Source organism: Mobula hypostoma, chromosome 26, assembly GCF_963921235.1.
Source record: "Mobula hypostoma chromosome 26, sMobHyp1.1, whole genome shotgun sequence".
NCBI lineage: Eukaryota > Metazoa > Chordata > Chondrichthyes > Myliobatiformes > Myliobatidae > Mobula > Mobula hypostoma.
In genome coordinates, this window is record NC_086122.1 from 32421938 (window position 1) to 32440096 (window position 18159).

The window sequence follows — 18159 nt, forward strand, 5'->3', positions numbered from 1 at the left end:
AATGAAGTTTGCGCCATCGTGGGCAATAGCTACCTGAGTGGAATATTAATATTTATTATATATTCATTTGGTGGGTGGAATATTAATATTTATTATATATTCATTTGGTGGTTTCGGGTCTTCTACGAGATTCCGGGATCGATACTGAATTGGTTACACATTGACAATAAAGCACAATAATGGGAGAGAAACTTCGGCCGGAATTTCTGGTGAGCCACTAGATTTCGGGGATAGTGGGAGGGCGCTGACAACTGCGTGTTGTGTTTATTTCTCTTCCCTGACAACAGGATCTACGTGCCAAATATTTAAAAACGTTAAGACGTTGGCCTGCCGAGTCAGTCTGTCCTGGATCAGAAGCGCTCGGCAGCAGGTAACGAATTAACTTTTTTTTAAATCTTTTTCTTCGGTGCCCGAACTCCGAAACTCCACGGGCGGCGGTGGGGCGGTTGAGAGGGCTGAGGGGAGGGAGATGGGACTCCTCGGGCTTGCAACTTTGCAGAAGTGTTCCCGAGTTTGAAATCACCAGAGAGCGGTGGGGGGGGGGGCGGTTGGCAGGGTTTTCTGTGCCGGATCGAGCCACTTTGCAGACCCGATCTAAAGCGGTGGGAGACCGGAGGGTTGTGGTCTTAATTCCCGGGGTACTGGGATTTTATTTCACAGAGAGTGAGACATGGCTGGACTGTTTCCCTGCAGGGGCTGCTCGGACGGTGGGGGTGGAAAGTGTCTCACTTTGCGCGGCGGGTAGTCAGTATCCCGCACACTTCCCATGCAGACACACCACAGTGGTCTAGTAGTGAGTCCATGTTCCCGGTGGAAGTCTCTCCACACGGGATCCCTCCTCCTCCGCGTCGAAATTGGAGGATGCTGCACCGACCGAGGTTCGAAGTACAGCCCTGAGAATCGTTTTACCGGTCTGAGGCAGCTCTTGGCGGCCCCCGGTCCTGATCGTTGGGTACAGTACCTGGTGTGCAGGGCTGGGGGTTGGTTGGAGGATCTCCTCGGTTGTCTGCCCCTGGGGTTGGCCGGAGCTGCCATCCATTAGTCCAAGCGGCGGGGCTTCTGTCAGAGATGCGCCCGTGCCCAGATGCCCGCTGGTTGGCTGGAGGGTCGCAATTTAATGCAAAACCGTCGTAAGAGATGTCAGGCTGCTGCTTCAAAGGAAAATTGGGCTCTGCGGGGAAGGGTCGCGTACTGCGATGTGGCGCCTCTCATTGCCGGAATGCCCCCCATTGTAGCGCCGAATACAACTGAAACCCCGAGATACAGGAGCAGAATGAGGCCATTTGGCCCATTGAGCCTGCTCCACCATTCTATCGTGGCGGTGTTATTCTCAACCCCATTCTCCTGCGCTCTCCCCGTAACTTCTGACAACCTTGCTAATCAAAAACCCATGAACCTCTTGCTTTAAATATCCCCAGTGACTTGTCTGTGGCAATGAATTCCACAGATTCATTACTCTTTGGCTGAAGAAGTTCCTCACCTCTGTTCTAAAGCGGCATGGAGGTGCCTTCTGGGCCTAGACTCTCCCACTGTGAGAAACATCCTCCCCACATCCACCTTGTCTACGCCTTTCAATATTTAATAGGTTTTGGTGAGATTATCCCCTCCTCCCATTCTTCTACAAGTCTAGAGACATGAAATGCTCGTCATATGTTAACCCTTCCATTCCCAGACCATTCTCGTGAACCTCCTCTGCTCCAAAGGTAGCACATCCTTAATCATATGAAGGGCCATCTAGTGCAAGCATTTATTTACTAAAGTGCAAGAAATTTCATGAAACCTTGCCCCATTCTCACACCCACCCCTGCCCCCCCCCATTTCCCATATCCCTGTGACCCCATTATCCCACCTTTCCGCTCCTCTGTCCTCACAACCTGCCCGTAACACCGTCACCTTCCTCCCTCAGGTTCTCTACCTCCTTCCCTTCGTTCCTTCATTCCACTGTCTCCTGTCTTCTCCTATCAGATTCCTTCTTCAGCCCTTTGTATCTCCCACCTATTGCTTCCCAGCTTCTCACATTATCCCCGCTGGATTCACCTGTCACACCTGTTCTACCCACCACCCTGGTATTCTGGCTTCTGCCCTCTTCCTTTCCAGTCCTGGTAGGAGGTTCTTGGGCCCAAACGTCGACTGTTGGCCTCCCTCCATAGATGCAGCCTGACCTGCTGAGCTCCCCCATTCCTGTGCGCTGATTGGAATTGTTTGCCGCTCATTATGCATCATCTGTCCTCTTTCTTTCAGGCTTATTTTGAAGAACAATGGTGAAAATTATCTTTAATCTTATTGCTGTATTGATACACCACGGAGCTGGCGGTAAGTTACAACTAACTGAGTGTTTCTAACAATAAAAGAAACTGAGACCAGAAGTGAGCCTGTGAGCCAGCTCCCCTTCCCTGTGATCACGGTGGGCCATCTACCGCAGGCCTCAACCCTAACTTTCCCTTGGCCCACCATTCCCTGATCTTTCGAAATTTTATCAACCCCTGTTGAAGTACCTCCTGTGATCTGGCCTCCGTCGACATCTGGCATTGAGGTTTCCAGAGACACACCAGCATGAAGGTATTTCTACACACCTCAGTCTTAAATGGCTGCCCCTTATCATGTAGAATGTTTCTCAGTACAAGGCTGCCCCACTCTTGAAAATGCTTCAATATCTACCCTGCAGTGTCCTTTTTAATAAGATAGTCCCTTGTTCTTCTAATCCAAGAAGAATTCTCTGGCCTCAAGCATTATTTTCGGACTGCCTCCAATGCTAGGATATTGTTTCTCAAATCTGCATCGCCTCACCTCTCAAACATGTGGGCAGCAACTCGATGCATAAAAGCATGCAGACCCGGTCAAGAGGTACAGTTGTCATTCAGGACCAGACATCAGAATGGGGAAGAAATGTGATCTAAGTGAGTTTGACTGCAGAATGGTCATTGGTGCCAGATGGGGTGGTTTGAGTATCTCAGAAACCGCTGATGTCCTGGGATTTTCACGCCCAAAGGTCTGTAGAGTATACAGAGTATGGTGGGAAAAACAAAGCAAAGAAAATCCGGCGAGTGGCACTTCTGTGGGTGAAAACATCTTGTTAGTGAGAGAGGTCAGAGGAGAATAGCCAGACTGGTTTAAGCTGACAGGAAGGCGACAGTAACTCAACCACATGTCACAACAGTAGTGTGCAGGAGAGCATCTCTAAATGCACAACACGTTGAACCTAGAAGTGGATGGGCTACAGCAGCAGATGTGTACGACCCCGCACGTACACTCCATGGCCACTTTATTAGGTATACCTTCCTACTGCCCGTTACGCCACTGGCGTTTAGGGCAGCAATGAAGGTCCTCCATCTCTGGCGGTATTCAGGGTTTCCTTTATCAATAGTTTCCTCTCAGTTCACTGTCAGCCATGCAAGTCCCGGGAGGAGACTCGGGAATACCGTCGCACTCAGATGCAGAAGGACTCTTCATTGCTGTTTCCATAACAGTTTTGTTTCACCAATCAGGGTTGTTAGCCCTGAGCTGAACCCTCAAACATGGAGGGCTGGTGGACCACTCTACCCTTTGACCTTTTTGGTACTGGTGACCCTACCATGAGCCAAAGCATAACACCCCAACTCCAGCCACCATAGCCCTCTGAGCTCATTGGGACACACAAGCCTCCAAAGTACAACAATGTTGCGGTCCTCGTGGAGGTTGTCTGGTACAGGAGATACCTAATGAAGTTGTGTGCAAACAAGCTTTACATTTGGCTTTTTCTGCAGTTACGGAAGCGCATGAGTTCTTGAAACATTTTTCTATCTTTGCTTTAGATCTCTGATATTTTATTTTTCCTGCTTTAATTTCCAGGTCATCCTAAACCCGACATGGTACCTAATAATGTTATAGCCATCCATGGCCAGTCTGTCGTGCTGGAATGCAGTGTCGAGGCACCACTGGAGCATTGCTTCATCAACTGGCAACGGAAGGAGACTGGTCAGATTGTCCACAGCTACTATTATGACCAAGTTCAGAATGAAAGGCAGGATTCACGATATGCAGGCAGGACGACACTATTCCCTGAGGAGTTTAAAAATGGGAATGCTTCCCTGAAACTCGACAGAGTGGATTCACTGGATTCTGGATTATATCAGTGTCACACTTCATGCAACTCCAGGCATGAAAGTCTTCTGAATGTCACTGTAGCAGGTATATTTTTCTGGTTACATCTTTCACTCTTCTTCAAAGACGCCCCCTCACACCAGATTCACATGACCAGGAATGTGCATTGAGCAAGTGTATTGCTTGATTGCACTATTGGTGTACACCCCAGAGTTCTGAAAGTGGTGGCTGAAGAGATCATGGAGGTATTAGTAACGATCTTTCAAGAATCACTAGATTCTCAAATGGTTCCAGAGGACTGGAAAATTGCAAACGTTGCTCCACTCTTCAAGAAGGGAGAGAGGCAAAGAAAAGGAAACTATAGGCCAGTTAGTCTGACTTCAGTGATTGGGAAGATGTTGGAGTCAATTGTTGAGGATGTGGTTTGGGGGTACTTGGATGCACATGATAAAATAGGCTGTAGTCAGCATGGTTTCCTCAAGGGAAAATCTTGCCTGACAAATCTGTTGGAATTCTTTGAAGAAGTAACAAGCAGGATAGACAAAGGAGAATTGGTTGATGTTGTGTACTTGGATTTTCAGAAAGCCTTTGACAAGGTGCCACACATGAGGCTGCTTAACAAGCTGTGAGCCCGTGGAATTACAGGGAAGATTCTAGCAAGGATAAAGCAGTGGCTGATTGGCAGGAGGCAGAGAGTGGGAATAAAGGAAGCCTTTTCTGACTGGCTACTAGTGACTGGTGGTGGTGGTCCACAGGGGTCTGTGTTGGGACTGATTCTTTTTACATTATATGTCAATGATTTAGATGACGGAATTTATGGCTTTGTTGCAAAGTTTGCAGGCAAAATGAAGATAGGTGGCGAGGCAGAGAGTTTTGAGGAAGTAGAGAGGCTACAGATGGACTTAGATTAGTAGAATGGGCAAAGAAATGGTAAGTGGATTACATTGTTGGGAAGTGTATGGTCATGCACTTTGATAGAAGAAATGAAAGAGTTGTCTATTTTTTTAAATGGAAAGAAAATACAAAAAACTTTGGGGTGCACTGGAACTCCAGGACTCCCTAAAGGTTAATTTGCAGGTTGAGTCTGTGGTGAGGAAGGCAAATGGAACGTTAGCATTCATTTCAAGAGGACTGGAATATGAAAGCCAGGGTGTAATGTTAAAGCTTTATAAAGCCCTGGTGAGACCTCACTTGGAGTACTGTGAGCAGGTTTGGGCCCCTTATCTCAGAAAGGATGTGTTGAAACCGGAGACGGTTCACAAAAATGATTCCAGGATTGATTGGTTTGTCTTCTGAAGAGTGATGGCTCTGGGTCCGTATTCACTAGAATTCGGAAGAATGAGGGGTGACCTCATTGAAACCTATAGAATGGTGAAAGGCCTCGAGAGAGTGGATGTAGAGATGATGTTTCCTATCTTAGGTGTGTATATAGCTATGGAGCATAAGACTTTTGCACAAAACTGTATTGCATTGTACTGCTCCATTGCCTCAGGATAGAGGGGCGTCCATTTAAAACAGAGAGGCGGAGAAATTTCTTTAGCCAGAAGGTGGTGAATTTGTGTGACTTGTTACCACAGGCAGCTGTGGAGGGCAGGTCATTGGGTATATTTAAGCCGGTGATGGATAGGTTTTTGATTGGCCATGGCAACAAAGGTTACGGGGTGAAGGTCAGGGAGTGGGGCTGAGGTTGGGGAGCCATGATTGAATGGCGGAGCAGACTTGATGGGCCAAATGGCCTAATTCTGTCCGAATGTCTTAAGATATTTGCACAGTACTGTATGTTAATTCCCATGAACAACAGAAGTGTTTCCCCCTCTCTGCACTTATAATAATTCTTTCTTTATCAGCCTTATGTGAATTTGATGTTATTCATTTTACACCAGTAAAGATATAGCAACACATTGTGTTTTTAGTTTACTTTTGACTTGTAGAGAAATCTATAGAAACATAAGCCAATTGATGTCCAGCAAGAGGCTGTCTTGGATTATGTACAGTTCTGGTTAATCATATCTGTGCCAAAGGCCATCAGCAAAAGCATTGTGAAGTTCACGAGTTAAGAAGCTGGAATTGATTAACCATTTTACATTTACAGCATATTACGATGAGCCAGTTTTGTCAATCAGGCAGAAGTTTTCCAGCTGCCTTCTAATGTTCGAGTCGCATGGTCTTCCAATTGCTGACGTTTCTTGGTACAACGGAGATAGTCTGAATCGTTCCCTTTCAGCTGAATACGTGTACCGGACATCTGATGATGGTCTATACACAGTCCAAAGCTCAACGGAAGTTGATATCAGAGGAAAAACGAACTATACATTTGTGCTCAGAAATGCTGCTCTCAATCAAACCATTTTGAGGACACTAAGTTGTACTTCAGGTAAGCCTTTTGTTCTCTTCTTCACGTTCATTTCCTTTCTTCGCTAACTACCTTTGTAGATCATTATCTGAGGAGATGATAAGGATTTTAAAACTACTAACCCTGTCCTACCCTGTGGCACCACCCAGCAGACTTCCAATCTCCCTCCGATCTGCCGATTCCTGTCTATTAGGTAGACCCATCTCCAATAGCCACTGAATAAACTTCTGTCTACATTTTTAATACGGCTGTATATATTTTTTTAGCTTTTTTTCTTTAATTAATTAAAGACTTTCTCCTGTTTCTTTCAGAAAATCCCACAAGACCCCATGAATTTACCAGAAATTATGTTTTCTTCATAAGCTGCATTCTTTTGCTGGGGCTTCTATTTGTTTTATTATTTAGTTACACCTGTACTAAATTAGATAAAATAGAGAAAGATCATATTGAATTAAGTGGTCTTGCTCCTGTATGATGGTGGCATGTTCTCATTGACGATACGTATGTTCTGAGTGAACTTAAATCTGGTGAAGTGTCTGAATGGTTGGGATGTCGATGAGTGAGCCGACAACAAGCCGGAGCTGGTCTGAGTGACGTGGATGTAATGGAATCATGGAAATCATCTGTATTCTGACTGAGTGACTGTGATTCTGTGGTTGTATGGTTTCACATGGCATTGGGGTTTGGAGCTCGAGCTGATTGCCCCACGAGCAGTCTCAGGATGACTCAAGACTTAGGACAAACAGATCTGTCGACGATCACGTTAATGGCTCCATGTATAACGGAGCTGTAAGATCTACTCTGAAAACAAAACAAAGAGTTACATGTGCAATGGGATTGAGGAAACCACCAACCTTATTAAGTGCTCCCCATATACAGTAATGGGATTGAGAGATCCACCTGGAATTAGACTGGCAAGCCCTCCAGCATGAGATTGAGGTGTCTGTTTACAAAATCGTGCAGTGGGCTTGGTAAATCTGCCCATTATCGTGAGTTGCATGCACAATGGAGACATTCATACTGAGAGATCTGGTCTTACTAGGATTCAGGAAATAGGAACAATCGTGCAGGCGGGTCCCTCCGTTGTTTTACGATCATGGGTTAAGGGTGAAAGGTGAAAAGTTTAAGGGGAACGTGAGGGGAAACTTCTTTGCTCAGAGGGTCGAGAGACTGTAGAACGAGCTGCCAGCATAAGTGGTCAGCAGATACGGGCTCAATTTCAACATTTAAGAGACGTTTGGATAGGTACATGGATGGTAGGGGTATGGAGGGCTATGGTCCCAGTGCAGGTCATTGGGACTAGGCAGTTTAAATAGTTTGTCAAGGACTAGATGAGACGAAGTCTTTTTCTGAGCTGTTCTTTTCTATGACTCTAAATATTCCATGTGTAATGGGATCGAAAGGTCTGCCGGGACACAATGACTTCCCACTCTTATTGGGGTGTCCACCGATTTTTTTATTATCTCCCACTGTACCATTGTCACAAAACAACAAAGTTCATGAAACACATATAAAAATTGCTGGTGAACGCAGCAGGCCAGGCAGCATCTCTAGGAAGAGGTACAGTCGACATTTCGGGCCGAGACCCTTCGTCAGGACTAACTGAAGGAAGAGTTAGTAAGAGATTTGAAAGTGGGAGGGGGAGGAGGAGATCTGAAATGATAGGAGAAGACAGGAGGGGGAGGGATGGAGCCAAGAGCTGGACAGGTGATTGGCAAAAGGGATATGAAAGGATCATGGGACAGGAGGCCAAGGGAGAAAGAAAAGGGGAAGGGGGGGGGAACCCAGAGAATGGGCAAGGGGTATAGTGAGAGGGACAGAGGGAGAAAAAGACAGAGAAAAAAATACATATATGATAATAATAAATAGATAACGGATGGGGTATGAAGGGGAGGAGGGGCATTAACGGAAGTTACAGAAGTCAATGTTCATTCCATCAGGTTGAAGGCTACCCAGATGGAATATAAGGTGTTGTTCTTCCAATCTGAGTGTGGCTTCATCTTGACAGTAGAGGAGGCCGTGGATAGACATATCAGAATGGGAAAGGGACGTGGAATTAAAATGTGTGGCCACTGGGAGATCCTGCTTTCTCTGGCGGACAAAGTTCATGACACATCAGTGAGAGTAAACCTAATTCTGGCTTCCTGTATCCTGAGCAACCAACGTTTATTGATTATATGGGCGCCAGGCTTACCGCTCAGGGCGCCATAGTTCAATCCCATCGTCCTCCCCACGGAGTGCTTGGGTTTATCCGGCGGCCTCCGGTTTCCTCCTGCACTCCAAACACACACTGGTTAGTAGGTTAACTGGTCATTGTAATTTCTCCCGTGATTAGGCCAGGGTTAAATCGGCGGCGCGACTCAAAGGACTGAGAGGGCCTATTCCGCGCGGTATCCCTAATTAAATAAAGGTTGCTCTGTAGTCATGAAATTGCGGTCACCTATGATCATGAAAGTCGTTAACTTATTCTTGATGAGTGACTGAGAGCTGATGGATGCAAGGAACCTGGGTGTGATGGCACTGAACGATCCGCACGAGTTTGATAATAGTCGTAGATTGCGAGGTGAGCAGATTGAGAGAATTATTCACAACAGTGTGAGGAATAATGTTCAAAAACTGTCTTTAAACATTTCAAAAACAGTTTAACCTAAGAAAAAGCAACTGTATTCAATGTTTGCTGGATCCTGTTTCTATTGTATTTTGAAAGTGCTGCTCTGTCTTTTGTGTTTAATCTTACTATTGTCATTTAATGCTTTTATGTGATATTTAATAATATAATAAAGTGGTTTAATAAATTAGAAATGCCTATGGCATCCATTCTTATTTATAACACTGCAGGGATCCGTGTCACCAGCAGTCAGGGGAGCGGTGGGCGGGAATGTGAATGCGAGTAAGGGGAGCGATGGGCAGACATCAGTCAGACGACTCGGCGGGAGCCCAGCCGGACACAGAGGGAGGAGTGTGCCTGGAGCTCCTGATCTCAGTTTAACAACGTCAGCCACCCCGTGGCCCAGGCACAGCCACTGCCAGTGTAACACTGATCTAACTGCAAGGACAGGAGTCTCTCAGGGCTGGAGAGTGAGGTAGGGCGCAGAGCCAGCCTGGGGGGGGTGCTGATGGTGCAAGGTGGTGGGGGGTGTTGTGTGAGCAAATATCCTCATTACAGAGATGGATGGCTCTCTGTAGGAACCATGAGAGGGGAAGGAGTGTGTAATAGATAGAAAGATGTGAGGGGGAAGTATGTGTGTGTGTGTGTGTGTGTGTGTGTGTGTGTGTGCATTTGCATGTGTGTGTACGTTTGCGTGTGTGTGTACGTTTGCGTGTGCATGTGTGTGCGTTTGCGTGTGCATGTGTGTGTTTGTGGTTAGCACACATCCATGAGCATGCAGTAGAACCAGGGGCAAAACTAAATCAAAGTTCTCACAAGAATGATAACGTCACTAACTTCACTGGTTGCATCGAGCATTTTCATACCAGTACACTATGCAGATTGACTTTCATCTCCGAGCAGAGCCTGGTCTCCTGCTGTCTTGGACCTCTCCATCTCCGGATTGAGACCTGGCCAACGACTAACCCACGTGCCTGTTAAAACAAAACCACACGCGGGCAGCCTCGACTCCACGATGTGGAGACTGGTACCAGGAAACCCAGCACCCTTATGCACAACCCAAACCGCCACAGGAATGAGTGTTGCTCACAGAATCTGATACATTGGCACTGCCATAGCTCACTGAGTGATACACAACAGGCAGGGGACAGACAGCTCAAAACCACTCTGTCTGACTCACCACCTTATGAAGAAGGAGGTGCTGTGATCTGCAAACACAGTACTCTTTTAAGCCCAACTCCCCTACTGGGACATAGGCTGCTGACAGTATCTTGCTCGAGTCCTCTGTCCTGGGTAAATCTTTCACCTTGTCTCCCTCTTCTTGGCAGATTCTTCTCTCCCAGAGGTGAGGTCTTTGGAGCTTATGTTGGGGTTTCTGGAGCTCTGGGTTTTACAGGATGGGGCTGCTAGCCTCTGCCTAACCCTCCTCCTTTTACAGCCAGGCTTGGGCCATCCGGGGCATAGTCCTAGAAACATATGAATCCCCAGAATCTGATCAGTTATATCACAAGGGCAGACACTATGGGCTGAATGGACTAATTCTGTTCCCATGTCCTGTGGCCTCTGTCTTAAGGGAAGCAAGAAAGCAAATTGCTGGTACATTGGCAGAGATTTCTGTTTCTTCATCAGCCCCTTGTGAAAGACAGGAGGATTAGAGGTTAGCTATTGTGCCTTCCATTAAGAGGGGCAGCTAGGAAACTCTGCTGGTGAGCCTTAAGTAGCAAGAAGTTTTTGGAAAGGACTCTGAGGAACAGGATTTACTTGCTTTGGGAAAAGCAAGGACTGATTAGAGGTACCTGAGTTTTGTGGTGGGCGATCATGACTCAAGAATTTGATAGTGTTTTTCTGAGGAGGTGTACGAGAGCAGGATGGTAGAGGCTGTCCACACAGATCTCAGAAAGACCTTTGACAATGTCCCACATGTGAGGCTGATCCAGGAGATTAGGACACAAGTAATCCGGGGTGAGTTAGCAAACTGAGTGGAGCTTTACAGAGTGGAGGCCTGTGGCCAGTAGTGTGCCACAGGGACCAGCACTGGGCTCTCTGTTATTTGTCATAGATATTAACAATTTGGATGGGAATCTGAAAAGCCTGATCAGTAAGTTTGCTGATGACACCAAAGTCGGTGGTGTGGTGGACAGTGAGTAAGTTTGTCCGAGGTTACAACGGGACCTGGATCAGCTGGAGAAGTGAGCAAGGGGATGGCACATGGACCTTGTCGCAGGTGATGCGTTTTGTGAAGTTAAATCGCGGTCAATGATAATGAGATGGGGAGCAATGTAGAACAGAGACCTCGTGCAATCTTCCCTGAAAATGAGGATACAGATGGACAGAGTAGTAGAGGAGGCAAATGGCATGATTACCTTCACCAGCCGAGGCCCTCTCTCACCTTACCTCCTTGCCTGCCCATCGCCTCCCCCTGGTGCTCCTCCCCCCTTTTCTTTCTTCCATGGCCTTCTGTCCCTTTCACAAATCACCTTCCCAGCTCTTTACTTCATCCCTCCCCCTCCCAGTTTCACCCATCGCCTGGTGATTCTCTCTCCCTTCCTCCCCCCACCCCCACCTTTTAAATCTACTCCTCAGCTTTTTTTCTCCAGTCCTGCCGAAGGGTTTCGGCCCGAAACGTCGACTGTACTTTTTCCCATGGATGCTGCCAGGCCTGCTGAGTTCCTCCAGCATTTTGTGTGTGTAGCTTAAATGTTGAGATGCCATGTTACAGCTGTTCAAGATGGTGGTTAGGCTACACTTTAGAGTATCGGTGTGTAACTACACTAATTAAACTAGAAGGGGTACAGAAACATATTCACAAGGATGTTGCCTGGGTTGCAGTGCTAGATTGCTTAGGAGAAATTGGAGAGTTTTCCCTGGAGTGAAGAAGGTTAAGGAGTGACACAATAAGAGGCATAACGTTTTGAGAGGCATAGATAGTTGGTGACTATTTCCCATGTTAAGAGGGTCCAAAACTAGAAGGCATAGGTTTAAGATTAAAGGAAGGAAGTATAAGAACGTAAGAAATAGGAGCAGGAGTAGGCCATCCAGCCCATCGAGCCTGACCCGCCATTCAATAAGATCATGGCTGATCTGTCCGTAAACTCAGCTCCATCTACCTGCCTTTCCTCCATAACCCTCAATTCCTGTTACTATGTAAAAATCTATCCAACCTTATCTTAAATATATTTACTGAGAAAGCCTCCACTGCTTCATTGGGCAGAGAATTCCACAGATTCACCACTCTCTGGAAAAAGCACTTCCTCCTCATCTCCATCCTAAATCTACTCCCCCGAATCTTGAGGCTATGTCCTCTAGTTCTAGCCTCACTTATTATTATTATTATTATTATTATGATTATGAAGACACGCAGTCCTCTTTTATTGTCACTTAGTAATGTATGCATTAAGAAATGATACATTATTTCCTCCGGTGTGATATCACAAAACACAGGACAGACCAAGACTGAAAAAACTGACAAAACCACATAATTATAACATATAGTTACAAACAGTGCAACAATACCATAACTTGATGAAGAAGTCCATGAGCACAGTAAAGTTCAAAGTCTCTCAAATGTCCCACATCTCACACAGACGGGAGAAGGAAGAAAAACTCTCCCTGCCATGCCGACCACAATCCGACTCTGAGTCATCCGAAAACTTCGAGCTCTGATCAGCTCTCCGACACTGAGTACTGAGCGCCATCTCTGTCGAAATGATTCAACCTCCTTCCCGGTCACCAAAAGCAGGCAAGGCCGGGGATTTTGAGGCCTACTCTCCGAAAGATTCCCAACCACACAGTAACGACAGCAGCGAACGGGCGTTTCAGAAATTTCTCCAGATGTTCCTCTGTGCTTTCACATTCATTCTCCATCAAATCAGAATTGTCCACGGCCCCTATTTAACAGATACGACATCATTTTTCACTGGAGGGCTGCACACGCGCCGGCGCGCTGCCATCTTCTCCTCCCACCTTACCAGCAGAAACAACTTTCCTATCTCTATCTTATCTATCCCTTTCACAATTTTATATGTTTCTATAAGACCTTCTCTCATTCTTCTGAATTCCAGTAAGTACAGTTCCAGGTGACTCAACCTCTCCTCATAGTCTAACCCCCTCATTTCTGGAATCAACCTGGTGAACCTCCTCTGCACCACCTCCAAAACCAGTTTATCCTTCCTCAAGTAAGGAGATCAGAACTGCATGCAGTACTCCAGGTGTAGCCTCACCGGTACCCTGTACAGTTGCAGCATAACCTCCCTGCTCTTAAATTAAATCCTCCTAGCAATGAAGGCCAACATCTCATTTGCCTTCTTGATAGCCTGCTGCACCTGCAAACTAACCTTTTGCGACTCATGCACAAGCACTCCCAAGTCCTTCTGCACAGCAGCTTGCTGCAATCTTTTACCATTTAAATAATAATCTGATATTCCAACTTTGCTTCCAAAGTGGATAACCTCACATTTACCAACATCATACTCCCATCTGCCAGACCCTTGCCCACTCACTGAACCTATCTCTATCTCTCTGCAGACTTTCCATATCCTCTGCACAATTTGCTTTTCCACTCAATTTAGTATCATCAGCAAACTTAGATACACTACACTCAGTCCCCTCTTCCAGATTGTTAATGTACAAGAACATTATATATCGTATATCATGAACAGTTGTGGGCCCAGCATCGACCCCTGTGGCACACCGCTCTCCACTGATCGCCAAGCAGAGTAACACCCATATATTCCAATTCTCTGCTTTCTATTGGTTAACCAAATTCACTATCCATGCGAATACATTATCCCCAACTCTATGCATCCTTATCTTACGGATAAGTCTTTTATGTGGCATCTTATCGAACACCTTCTGGAAAACCAAGTAAATAACGTCCATCTGTTCCCCTCTATCCACTGTGCTTGTTATATCTTCAAAGAACTCCAGTAAGTTTGTCAAACAGGACCTGCCTTTGCTGAATCCATGCTGCGTCTGCCTGATGGATCCATTTCTTTCCAGCTGCCTCATTATTTCTTCTTTAAAGAGAGCTTCAAGTATTTTCCCAACTACAGATGTTGAACTAACTGGCCTATAGATACCCGTCTTTTCCCTACATCCTTTTTTTTAACAGTGATGTGACATTCGCCACCTTCCAATCCGCTGGGACCTGCCCAGAGTCCAGAGAACTTTGGTAAATTATCACCGAAGCCTCTGCCATTTCTTTCAGTAGCCTGGGATGCGTTCCATCAGGACCAGGGGATCTGAGGAGTAAATCTTTCATATAGGGTGTAGTTGGTATCTAGAAGGAGTGGCCAGAGGAAATGGTGGAAGCAGGAACATTTAAGACAAGCCTTGGCAGATACTTGAGTGAGCAAAGCTTAGGAGAACTGGAATTAATGTAGACAATTGGGATTGGTCTAGATAAGCATGATAGCTAGCATATGTGACAGGCCAAAGGGCTGTTTCTATCCATACAACTATCTCTCTCCCTCAGCTATGACATCATTTCTGATTGGACACAGGAAATTCATCGGCTGCTCTTTAACCTCATCCTTTTGAACCCACCAGGGTCCCAAACTGTCCCTGCAGGAGAACTCGCGGTTGACCTGCATTTGCTGTGCCTGGTAGAGTGCAGAAGAGTACAGTGCAGTACGGGCCCCTGGCTCATGATGTTGTGCAGCCTTTCAACCCACTCCACAATCAGTCTAACCCTTCCCTCCCACATAACACTCTTATCACCCGTGTCCCTGTCTAAGAGCCTCTGAAAAATCTCTAATGTATCTGCCTCTACCACCACCCCTGGCAGAGTGTTCCACCCACCCACCACTCTGTGTAAATACCCTACCTCAATCACCTTAGAATTATGCACTCTCTTAGTAACCATTTTCACCCCGGGAAAAAAGGCATTGGCTGTCCACACTATCTATGCCTCCTATCATCTTATATACCTCCATGTCTTCTCCTATCAGATTCCCCCTTCTCCAGCCCTGCATCTCTTTCACCAATCTACTTCCCAGCTCTTTACTTCATCCCTCCCCCTCCCGGTTTCACCTACCGCCTTGTGTTTCTCTTTCCACTCCCCCACCTTTAAACTCTACTCCTCAGGTTTTTTTTTCTCCAGAAGAGTCTTGGCCCGAAATGACAACAGTACTTTTTCCCATAGATGCTGCCTGGCCTGCTGAGATCATCCAGCATTTTGTGTGTGTTGCTTGGATTTCCAGATTTTTCTATTATTTCTTGTACGCCTTTATCACGTCACCTCTCACCCTTCTTTGCTCCAAAGAGAAATGCTCCAGCTTGCTCGCCTATCCTCCTAGGACTTCCTCTGTAATCTAGGCAGCGTCCTGGTAAGTCTCCTCTGCTCCCTCTCGAGAGCATTCACATGCTTCCTATAATGACGTCACCCTGAAATGCACACAATGGTCAGTTAAAACTGGCCACAGTGGAATGAGGTCTCTGAAGAGAAGCCAATCACAAATTGGGTGACTGTTATCTGTAGTCTGTAACTGTGACTCCGAGCCGCAGGCAACTGCACTTCCATTCTCCATGTCACTCCCACTCTGAGTTCTGTCTTTAGCCTCTTTTACTGTTCCACTGAAGCCCAATGTAGCCTCAAAGTGACGTATTTCATCTTCCCACTAAACTTACTACTGCACTTGGGTATTAGGGCATATTCTGGAGTTATGGTATATAGCAAATACTAATTTCAACAGCAGCCAGTCTTCAGACCTGAATGTGGATTGTAGATTGAATTTAAAATGCAGCTCTGAACAATGGTCTTCCTGGAGCTGCCGACTGGGGTTGATTCCAAACAAAGAACCATTCCATTTGACCTCAGATGCCTGCATCTGCATGATTGTGACCAAGAGTCAGTGGGAATTAGTATTTATTTTGGGTGTCTGATGTATGAATGTGAAGTAAGCGGTGTTTGAATATTATATGTAATTCAAAGGAAGCATTGTAGATACAGTGTAACTATAGAATTGTCCTGCTGTTTCCTTTGATCTTTAGCATATAAAAATGTCATTTAATATTGGGTCAGGCAGGCCTCTTCTTCCAAAACTGTCTCAGATATGATGCCTGCTGCTCGTTTTGCTAAATATAGACTTCTGTATCCACCAGCTTCCATGTCTCTCTGGTGACTTCGTTCACAATCTCAACAGGTCTCAACAATGCAATGACTTGACATCGTCAGCCTCTCCACATTCTGCTGACATTCCTTCACACTGTAACATTTTAACTGTGTTTCTCTCCACAGATGCTGTCCAGCCTGCTGAGTATTCCCAGAAGCTTTCATCTCAGACTTGCAGCATCTGCGGTGTTTTGCTTTCCGAAGAAAAAGTCAGTGGATCTACCTTCTTCTGGAAGGGTTGAGGAGAAGACCATAAGACATAGGGAGCGGGAGTCTGCTCCGCCGTTTGATCATGGTTGAAGGAAAGCTTCTTTAGGTGCCTGCCTCCATTAGGAACGAACCGCACTGGTGAATCAGTGATCTTCCCAGGGGAGAACTGATGGTGTCCTGACCCTGCAGTCTACTCGGACAGAGAACCTTTATCGTGGGAAGTAATTGTGGCCATATGGGGAAGACAGGAAAGCCCAGAACGTGCTGCGCCTGCAGTGACCCTGGAGTTGTGACGCAGCACCCCTGCACTTCCAGAAGCTGCAGAGAAGAGGACCATCAGACAAGAGGTTAAAAAATCAAGTGCCTCAGCTTGTGGTGGAGGAGGGTCCATCTCTACTGACTGTCTCAAATGCTCCTAGAACAATGCACAGGCAATGAGAGAAAGATGTCAACCAACGGTTACTATTTTGTTCTTTCGAACAGTTCCATCTGCCATTTCTCACTCTCCTACTTTCATCTCTGCCTCGTTTGTGGGGTTTCAGAACTTTTCACCAAAGCCATCACAAAGGACATGGAGGTAATGATCTCAGACAGAGAAGGCACGTAGGTCAAAGTCTACCTGTGCACGAACAATGCCACCAGTCCTGAAGGAGGGTCTTGGCCCAAGCCGCCGACTGTCTACTCTCTTCCGTAGATGCTGCCAGGCCTGCTGAGTATTCCTCCAGCATTTTGTGTGTGTTGCTTCGGATTTCCAAGATCTGCAGACTTTCCTGTGTCTACGAATGCCGCTATCTTTGCTCAGCATTGTTGTCCATACATGGATTGATGAACAAATGCTTCATCTGACTTTAGGGGTTGGGGGGAGCGCAGAGCGATTCCCAGCAAGAGTAAGGCCATGCTCTTTGGCAATTAATCCAAATGATCCAATGATGGGAACTCCACAGTAACCTCTCACCCAATGCCAACAGGAGCAAGGATCTGATAGTAGACTTCAGGAGATGGATACCAGAGGTCCATGAGCCAGTCCTCATTGGAGGATCAGAGGTGGAGAGGGTCAGTAACTTTAAATTCCTGGGTGTCATGATCTCAGAGGACCTTGTCCTGGACCCATCATATAAACGTATTTGCAAAGAAAGCACAGCAGCGCCTCTGCTTCATCAGGAGTCTGTGGAGGTTCAGCGTGTCATTAAAAATCTTGGCAAACTTCTAGAGATGTGTGGTGGAAAGTGTGCTGACTGGCTGCATTGTGGCCTGGTATGGGAATACCAATGCCTTTGAGCAGAAAATCCCACAAAAGGTAGTGGCAGTGGCCCAGTACATCAAGGGTAAAGCCCTCCCAACTATTGAGCACATCTACATGAAATGTTGCTGTAGAAAAGCGGCATCCATCACCAAAGATCCTCACCACCCAGGCCATGCTCTTTTCTTGCTGCTGCCATCAGGTAGAAGGTACAAACTCCTCAGGACTCGCACCACCAGGTTGACGAACTGTTACTACCCCTCAACCATCAGGCTCTTGAACAAAAGGGGATAACTACACTCATTCTATTTCTAGTGCTCCCACAACCAATGGGCTCTCTATCTTGTTATTTTATGCTCGTTATTTATTGCTATTTATTTATAACTGCATTTGCACAGCTTGTTGTTCATCGATCCTGTTTACAGTTACTGTTCTATAGATTTGCTAAGTATGCCCGCAGAAAAATAATCTCAGGGTTGTATGTGGTGACATGAATGTGCTCTGATAATAAATTTTACCTTGAACTTTCAACGCTATGACAGCTCGGGGCATCGGAG

General features: G+C 46.2%; 1 protein-coding gene across 2 annotated transcripts; it reads left to right on the forward strand.

Moving 5' to 3' along the window:
* Positions 1-235: 235 nt before the first annotated feature.
* On the forward strand, positions 236-16401 carry LOC134338156 (CD276 antigen-like). Of its 2 annotated transcripts, none has more exons than XM_063033750.1 (5): positions 236-370; positions 2242-2313; positions 3829-4167; positions 6173-6454; positions 16279-16401. In XM_063033750.1, the coding sequence occupies exons 2-5, from the start codon at positions 2259-2261 to the stop codon at positions 16392-16394; spliced, it is 792 nt and encodes a 263-aa protein (XP_062889820.1). In that variant the 5' UTR covers positions 236-370; positions 2242-2258; the 3' UTR covers positions 16395-16401. The 2 variants fall into 2 exon arrangements, with proteins under 2 accessions (XP_062889820.1, XP_062889819.1); XM_063033749.1 differs by lacking the exon at positions 16279-16401 and adding an exon at positions 6745-8162.
* Positions 16402-18159: the final 1758 nt, after the last annotated feature.